The 9,310-nt window shown below is 39.8% G+C and overlaps 1 protein-coding gene across 2 annotated transcripts in view; it reads left to right on the top strand.

Annotated features, from left to right (window-relative positions):
- The window catches only part of SLAIN2 (SLAIN motif family member 2), a 37,441-nt gene extending 28,430 nt beyond the window's left edge, over positions 1 to 9,011 (top strand). For both annotated transcript variants that reach the window (XM_017803872.1, XM_017803864.1), the window contains 2 exons: positions 2,514 to 2,823; positions 6,444 to 9,011. In XM_017803872.1, the coding sequence (XP_017659361.1) occupies positions 2,514 to 2,823; positions 6,444 to 6,510 (377 nt within the window). In that variant the 3' untranslated portion in view covers positions 6,511 to 9,011. The remainder of the gene's footprint in view (positions 1 to 2,513; positions 2,824 to 6,443) is intronic.
- The last annotated feature ends 299 nt before the right edge of the window (positions 9,012 to 9,310 follow it).

Below are 9,310 nucleotides of genomic sequence, written 5' to 3'. Positions count from 1 at the left end.
CAGAGCATCCTACTTTCCCACATGGAGATCTTGTGCTCCCTGCCCACAATCCAGGACAGAATCCAGAGAGAGTAGGAAATCTAAATGTCATGACTGCACAGTGCCTTTTTCTCTTTTTCTTTCTTTCTCTTTTTTTTTTTTTTTTTTTTTTTTTTTTTTTTTTTTTTTTTTGTCGGTTGCCGGATGTTATAGTTGTTGTTGGTTCTAGTTTAGTTTCTAAGGAGATGGAGTTTGGTGAAGTTATTAAGCACAACCCTTAACATGTTTACATGTTTTTATTAAACATGGATCAGCTCAATACTGCACATGGATACACAATTATCAAATAGTCTTTGACTGAGGCGGTACCTCACTCTTTGTGACCCTGTCTTACAGATAGGCCAAACTGAGTTTAATGAATATCCAAAACTGCTCTAAGACAAAATTCTTTATCTGTAGAACAGAATTACTAGGCAGTTTGCCAGACTGCATCATGTGGACTGCTCTGGAAGACAATTCATTCCTTTATGTACAAGAATGAATACAGTTCTCAGCAATGTCTGCAGTGCTGTGCTGACAGGAAATGTTTTATGAATTGACAGCTCAAGTTGGCAGCATGGTAGAATATGGTCAGCAGAAAGCTAGAGAGAATGGAGAGGACTAATTTACTGGATGCTTACTTTCACTGGGAACGGGACAAGCTTTCTTCAGTTACAGCTTTTTGTTGCTTATATTCTGTACCTAAAAACCTTTTCCCTGATGTGCCTGTAAGAGGCCCAAAGCTATATTCAGTTTTTATACACTGGCATTGCTCTGCTAGTAGTCACTAATATGGTGCTGGTTTTGTGTTTCAAGCAAGTATTGTAACAAGAAGTTCAGTGATAAAAGCTCCCTATATGTACACTGTAGAGTGACTTGGAAATTCTGCAGATGTGATTGCACCGATGTTACAGGCAAGGTCATGTTTTAAAAACTTCTAATATGTAATTTATCTTAGTCCTAGGAGCACTTTGCTGCTAGTCTTGTCCAGTCATTCTGTTGTTAATGCTTTCCTTAATCCATCCTCTGGCTTGATGCCAAGGTTTTTATTTTAAGGTTTTTTACTTATTCTCCTTGCTACTTAGCAACTGTCATGTATTTTTGACCCCTCTGCCACCTTCTTTTGTCAGCTTTTCCCATGAGCAGCTTCGTGCTGTATTTGGTCAGCAGAAAGGCCCTTTTGGATAGAAATCAAATCCAATTAACATCTGTAATGAGGCACATATTAATCTTCCTAGATATCCCCTATAAGAAATGGCTTCAAAATACAACCTGAAAATTACTACTTCCTCTGTACCCCATTAAGGATGCCACATTCCTGTCACTACTTGTCTCTTCTCTCACTCCTCATGTTCTTAGTGGATCTACCTTGAAAATGATAATAAAAGCTGTGTTAAGGACCAGCTTCTTTATGTACAACATCTGTCAAAGAGGATGGAACTTTGGTCTCAGTATAAAACATTTATTTAGTTGAGGAAAGAATAGTTCATGCAAATCTAATAAATGTAAATGTGATTTTGTTTTAGCTCCATAATTGATTTGATTGTCCTATGTTGACTCTGACCAACCTTAATCAGTTTGAAAGCTGGTGAAATTTCATACAATTATTAAGATTATGGGTTAGTTAAGTATTCTGTATAATTTGAAAATATTTCTCGTACTTGTGAAGTATGAGAAACGACTTGATATCAAGACCTTGCATACTAATTTAGATACAAAGTATTTGAAAACAGGTATTAGTTATACTGATAATTTAGATAATGTTTGTAAGAAGAGAAGGGCTATAAATTGTTATAGTTGTCTGGTTTAAGTTTCATAGTAGCACCTTAACCTCTTTGGTGTTGGGGTTGGCTAATGTCATCCTTAATCCAAACCACAGCACTATACCAGTTTTTAAGATGAACATTAACTCTATCCCAGCTGAAACCAGGACAGCTGACCCTAACTTTTTTTCTCCATCTGCCAGAAAATGTGGAATGTGACCATATCTTTAGATGAATTCTAATTCAGTGGTTAAAAAGAACAGCATAAAGAAACATCAGGATGCTCTGCACTCAGAATTTCATCTTTGAAGTCTAATGTACACTTTGAATCCATTTAAAGACTGTCTCACGCTAGAATACTGTATTCTTCAACATTTTCTTTCAGGATGAAAATTAGGTTCACATATTTCTGAAGCAGTTAAATTTTTTCTTAACCAATACCTTCTCCTCTGCTTCTTTTGATTTGATTGATATAATGGTTATAGCCTTATTAGGATTACTTACAAATCCAGATAAATAAATATTTGTAGTAAGCAAACAGGGTATTAGAGTTATATCAAAAACACATGACAAAGAAGAAATCTGAATTCCTGTTTCTCATTGCTGCTTGATTGGCTGTATTCCATTATACATTCCATATTGTTTGTATAATCACATAAAGTAATTTCCAGTTTTTAATTTCAGTTATACTGTAATTTAAGCTGAAAGTAATTTCTGTATTTTATTTTCCAGTACCTTCTTCAAGTAAATTCCGCTCACCTGCGGCACCGTCTCCCCTGGCTCTGCGACAACCAGTGAAAGCATTTAGTAACCACGGACCTGGTTCAGTTGCCTCTCCAGAAGTCACACAGCTGACGCACAGTAGTTCTTCACCAGGGCCTCTTGCAGCCCAGAGCTCAGGCTTGCCAAGCCCTGCCAGCAGTATTAACAGTACTACTCTTACCAGACCAGCAGGGATGAGGAGTGGTTTGCCCAGACCCAGTGCCCCTTCCACAGGGGGCATCCCAGTGCCTCGTAGCAAACTTGCACAGCCTGTTCGCAGGTGAGTCTGGGACAGGCAGTCTTAAGTTTTCATAATGAATTTTGTACATTTAGTATTTGTGCTGCTCCTTCCTGCAATAGTTATTTTGATCTCAAGGTCTTCAGAACAGATATGGAGACCTCCATGTGAAGTTATTTACATGTGTTTCCAAAATAGTTTTGAATACAAACTGAGAAAAAGGATCTTGAATGGGAGAGTGAAGGTGAAGGAGTGAAAGTGAAATTAATAATGTAAGATATTGAACTAAGTAAATAAAGTCTTATTTACTGGGCTGAGAAGGCAGCAAGAATTTGCCTGCATGTGGTAAAAAGTTATCATAATATAGCTGGCAAGTGAAAATTCACTTTTGTCACTAAGTGACATACTCTGAAGTCAGAACTATTTGCCTTCATAACTCAAGCAGTGGTACCATGGTAAGAACAGTTTCTCTCCTTGGGCTGCTAGAAAATTCCAGAAGGAAGATGCACAAGGACAGAGGAGACATCCATAGTATTTGCTAAACTTAAAGTAAAAATCAATGCAGTTAACCCACAGGACAAAACAGAATTTTCAAGTTAAACATAATTGTGCTAGCACCCAGATGTAGGAGTTGCTAAATGTAAGTGTCTTTTCAAAAACAGCTGCAAGAGAGACTGAGTATTAACTGTGATTGTGAATTTTCACTGAAGATGTCAAGCAAAAGCTGACACAAAGAAGCAGTCATCCATGAGAAATAGTAAGAATCTCCTTAAACAGAAAGGAAAAACAATTGGTCTCCAATACTGTAAAAAAGATAAACCAGTGGTAAATAGCAAAGTGGAAGAGTTCTGTTCTGCAGTGAGTGCTGGGCGGGGGAATGCCAAGTGACTGCCACACTATCAACTGTTTTTCTCACAGTATCGACTGTTTTGCAGTCTGAGTCTGTGCTTCAGCAGTATGGAACTTTGTGTAATAAAAAGTGATTGTTTTGCCAGGAACTTCATAGTAGTGAAGTGTGGTTGTCCAAATCACAACTTGCCTTATAGAAACGTGTTTAACTTATTAAACTATTTTTTTTCTAAATTTCCCTTTCTTTTTTTTTTTTTTTATTTAAGGAAACAGCCCCAGGTTGTACCAGGGGAGATTTAGATTGGATATTAGGAGAAATTCTTCACTAGAAGGGTTGTCAGACATTGGAACAGACTGCCCAGGGAAGTGGTGGAGTCACCATCCCTGGAGGTATTTGAAAGATGTGTATGTGGCACTTGGTGATATGGTTTAGCAGTGGACTTGGCAGTGCTGGCTTAACAGTTGGACTTGATGATCTTAAAGGTCTTTTTCAACCTAAACAATTCTATGATTCTGTAATGCAGAATCTGTATAAGTATGGCCAGACTTCGCGAGCGAAGATTTGAGAAAGGTCATTAACCTTTCGAGCCTGCGCAGTGGATTTTTTTGGTGAGACACAGCGTGCACTGAACTGAACCCACCCTTTAATCCTGAGGTTCATCTGCCGGGGCCGAGCAAGCTCGGACAGTGGCAGTGAGGGTCTCAGGACGTAGGTTTGTTTAGAATCTGTACACAATGCAATAATGAAGTATCAGTAAGACAGGTTGTCCTGAGGATAACTGGCTTCTGGAGCTTGGAGACAGAGATAAGAAGCTGAATAGCCCCTCTGTAATCCAGGAGGAAATAGTTAGTGACCTGCTGAGCCACTTGGATCCTCACAAGTCTATAGGAGCAGATGGGATACATCCTAGGGTGATGAGGGAGCTGGTGGAAGAGCTCGCCAAGCCGCTTTCCATCATTTACCAACAGTCCTGGCTCACTGGGGAGGTCCCAGATGATTGGAAGTTGGCAAATGTCACGCCCATCCACAAAAAGGGCCAGAAGGAGGACCTGGCAAACTACAGGCCCATCAGCCTGACCTCAGTGCCTGGCAAGGTTATGAAGCAGATCATCCTAAGTGCAATCACACAGCACCTACAGGATGGACAAGGGATCAGACCCAGCCAGCATGGGTTTAGGAAGGGTAGGTCCTGTCTGACCAACCTGATCTCCTTTTATGATCAGGTGACCCACCTGGTGGACGAGGGGAAGGCTGTGGATGTGTTCTATCTGGACTTCAGCAAAGCCTTTGACACCCTGACAGTCAGGGTGACAGTCTCCCTCTCCTGACTCCTAGAAAAGCTGGCAGCCCACGGCTTGGACAGGGGCACTCTGTGCTGGGTTAGGAACTGGCTGGAGGGCCGGGCCCAGAGAGTGGTGGTGAACGGTGCTGTATCCAGTTGGCGGCCAGTCACTTAGTGGTGTCCCCCAGGGATCAGTGTTGGGCCCAGTCCTGTTTAATATTTTTATTGGTGATTTAGATGAGGGAATTGAGTCCACCATCAGCAGATTTGCAGATGACACTAAGTTGGGGGGGAGTGTCGATCAGCTGGAAGGCAGGAGGGCTCTGCAAAGGGACCTGGACAGGCTGGAGAGATGGTCTGATTCCAACGGGATGAGGTTCAACAAGGCCAAGTGATGAGTCCTGCACTTTGGCCACAACAACCTCCTGCAGCGCTACAGGCTGGGAACAGGAGAGGGGCCAGGCAGAAAGGGACCTGGGAGTTTGGATTGACAGGAAGATGAACATGAGCCAGCAGTGTGCCCAGGTGGCCAAGAAGGCCAATGGCATCCTGGCCTGTATCAGGAACAGTGTGGCCAGCAGGACCAGGGAAGTAATTCTTTCTTTGTACTCAGTGCTGGTGAGGCCACACCTGGAGTGCTGTGTCCAGTTCTGGGCCCCTCAGTTCAGGAAGGATGTTGAGGTGCTGGAGCAGGTCCGGAGAAGAGCAACAAGGCCGGTGAAGGGACTTGAGCACAAGTCCTGTGAGGAGAGGCTGAGGGAGCTGGGGTTGTTCAGCCTGGAGAAGAGGAGGCTCAGGGGAGACCTCATCACTCTCTACAACTCCCTGAAAGGAGGTTGTAGCCAGGTGGGGGTTGGTCTCTTCTCCCAGGCAGCTATCAGTAAGACAAGAGGGCATGGTCTTAAACTCTGCTAGGGGAGGTTTAGGTTGGATATTAGGAATAAATTCTTTATGGAGAGGGTAATCAGGCATTGGAATGGGCTGCCCAGGAAAGTGGTGGATTCTCCGTCCCTGGAGGTTTTGAAGATGAGACTGGATGTGGCACTTAGTGCCATGGTCTAGTAACCATGGTGGTGTTGGATCAAGGGTGATCAAGGGTTGGACTTGATGATCTCAGTGGTCTTTTCCAACCTGGCTGATTCTATGATTCTATCTGTGAATGTCAAGATTTTGATGAAAGCAAAATGTAATATTCTAAACAAGGATTTCCCTGTTTACATACGTGACTGAAAAAGTGGCCTATTTTAGAAGTCAGCAGATTAAGCTTGCATTTTCACAGAGTATAATAGCAGTAAGTTGTCTGCCTATTTATTCAGCCTTTTTTTCTGACATGGTAGTTGCCAAGATACAACACATACAATCTGAAACTGAAAATACTTTGGAGTTTATCTTAAGTAAACTGTATTGCAGAGAATTAAATAAATGAAGTATGTATTTCAATTATTTATAAAACGCTTAAATTCTTATGTATTGTAGATGGAGACTTCAACAGTTATATATGAAACTGAAAAATATCTCATTTCATTTTAGATCATTACCCACTCCCAAAACCTATGGCAACGTGAAAGATGAGAGTTGGAAAGATGGCTGCTACTGAACTGCAAAGCTTAATGCAAAGTTCCAGTGCTCACGGATGCTTCCTCACCAGGCTAAAAGACAGCTTGATTAAACAAACTGTTCAGATGTGACTCTTGGGATTTGTAAAAATTCCAAACCTCTCTGTCTCTAATTAGCACAAACTGGCAGAGATTATAAAAGCAGCACTTTAATAACATCTAACATCAGATGTTTGGTGGTCATACAATCACTTCTACATTAAATTGCTATCAGTTCTGGGGTTTTTTTTCTTGCTTGCTAAAAATGTATCAGTATGAGCATTTATGAGAGTGGCCAATGTCTGGGCAAAAACCGAGCAAATGCCAAAGAAATGCCCACCTTGAAAAACAGCAAGGATAACTGTCAAACTACATTGTCCAAAATATCATTTTCAGCCTTCTTTAACTCAGCAGAAAGATTGGTGAATATGTACTATTGAAACAAGGCTACATTAATCAGAGCTAATGTTCTGATTGCAGATTGCTACAGTGCTAGGGAAATGTTGCTTTTAACAATTGTATGAGATCCTGGTTGGGGCAAGTGGTACATATATCCTTCAAGAAGAATCAGCAGTTACTCTGGAGGATTAGGCAGAACAGTGGGTTGTAGCCGTGGCTTTTATCATATTAAAGGTTTGAATGTAGCAGACACACACAAATGCAATAGTATAGATTGCATCTTTCCTATGTTGATTTATTGGCTTTACATGCTCTTATATGTTTGATTGCCAAAAGGGCTTAATATCAGTTGTACAATCTTTCTAACCTTAAAGTTCCTGGCTCAGGAAAGATGGCCTTTGCTACTGTAGCCACATTTTTAACACAAGGCTCGATATTTGGGGAAAACTTTTTTAATAGCAGGTTTCCTTACAAAGGAAAGAGCAAGTGAGAATGTTAATTTGTTCTAATATCATACTGCTATGCTTGCAGCCGCAGCAACTGTAAATGCTGATAGTTAAGGAGAAGGAAACACAACTATGCACTTGTAACATACAAATTTTAAGGAAATGAGTTGACTCTTGATGCCAAATGATATTCATTTAGGTGATGTTCCATGGTATGAGGGAGTTTTCTGTATCCTATTTTTTTACTTTCATCCATTTCTTAAATTGGTTTATTTTAAATTGTAAATATTTTTACAGAAGATATTTCCCATGTAAGTGTGTTTAAATATGTACTTTGCCTTACATATGTGTATCTTACATTACTGGTAACAGAGTATGAAACCTGCTATGTCTGTTTACAAGCTATTAAATTCCTCTGGTGGCTCTGACTTACTCTAACACATTTTGCTCAGAACAACTGATATATTTAGCATTTGAACAATTGTTTTCTGTTTTGGAAGACATCATGCAAACATCTGTAACTAAAGTTGTATTGGGTGGGACTAGTTAAATGGAAGGGATTTTTGTTTGAAGCTTTTTCAGTATTTTGGGTGTACAGTTGATTAAGTTTGAGAATGTGAATGGTATATCCTTTGTGCAATGACTGACAAACACTACAAATTGGATTGGATGGTAGGTAGCCTTCAACCCCATTAGTATCTGAGTTTGGGACTGCTGTTGTATTTTGACTCCCACCACTAAGAGGATAACTAATCCTGAAATTCTAGCACTTGAATTTTAGGCCAGCATTAACATATTCCTGGATGAAAAGCCATGCAATACTACTTGACTTGGAAGAAACCAAATAGAAAGGAGTGGAGACTTAATGTGCAGCTCTAAATACTCAAGCAGACTTTGGGTTGATGGATGACTTCACACCTCAGACCAAGATCTGTGCTAAGACTTTGAAGTCAGAGTATCAAATATACTGTAATTCAGTCAGATTTCAGCAGAAACTACCTTGCACCAGTACAGAGCAGTAAATACCACTAATCTAGCCTTGAGTCACCCACTGGTACAGGCAGTGGATGTCAGTATCTGATGTCACTGTTCAGCAGAAGAGAGAACTAGATCAAATGTGCATATTCTCACTAAAGCCCCAGTTTTTATATTTCAGCATTTTACAAAGCAATGCTGCAGTCTTCATTGAAGAAAGGTGAATTTTAATGGGTGGATTTTATCAAACACTTGATTGACTTTTAACTTTTGAAAGTCAGTTTAGATGACGATATTGGGGGTTTTACCATGGCTGCATCAAATTGTGTACGTTTCCTTAAGTTAAGTAATTCATCGCTTGGGTAAATTCAGCTTAAGTTTTATAAGGATTTTTTTTCTCTGCTGCTCCCCCCCGAAATACAGCAAATGACTTCCTGAGAAGACAGACTGTCTGTTTACTAGAAAGCCTTTGTGCATTACCAGTTTATTAATATCAGGAAATCATGGGGCTCTGTGTTTAGAGATTTATTGCAGAATTGTGGAAACATGGATTTGATAAAATAGTGCCTATGATTTACTTAACTTATGTTTGATATAGTAGTAAGGGTTTTATGAATGTGGATTACTTTTTGTGCCAACAGCTTGGAATTGATGTATGTGTGTAGGCAGAAGGATTTGTTCTGCTCCCAAAGTTATTTAATTTTTTTCCTGTGTTTGAATGTTTTTGTAAGTGTTAAAAGTGTAAAAAAAAAATATAAAATATTCTTACCACAAAATACTTCCTGAATCATTATTTTAAACAAAGTGTTTTTAAAAGTTTTTAGAAATTTAGAGGATATTATTTTATGGCTTTTTGGTTTTTTGGTTGGTTGCGTTGTTTTTCAAGAACTGTATTTGCTTTTCCAGAGGTTACCAGCATTGACTTCTGCCCCCTGTAATTCATGAACTGAGTACAACATTGTATTTGGGTGAAATCTGTGAT

Source organism: Lepidothrix coronata, unplaced genomic scaffold (genome assembly GCF_001604755.1).
Source record: "Lepidothrix coronata isolate B3197 unplaced genomic scaffold, Lepidothrix_coronata-1.0 Scaffold0, whole genome shotgun sequence".
Taxonomy (NCBI): Eukaryota; Metazoa; Chordata; class Aves; order Passeriformes; family Pipridae; genus Lepidothrix; species Lepidothrix coronata.
Note: the sequence above shows the minus strand (reverse complement) of the source record. Positions and strands in the feature narration are given on the sequence as shown.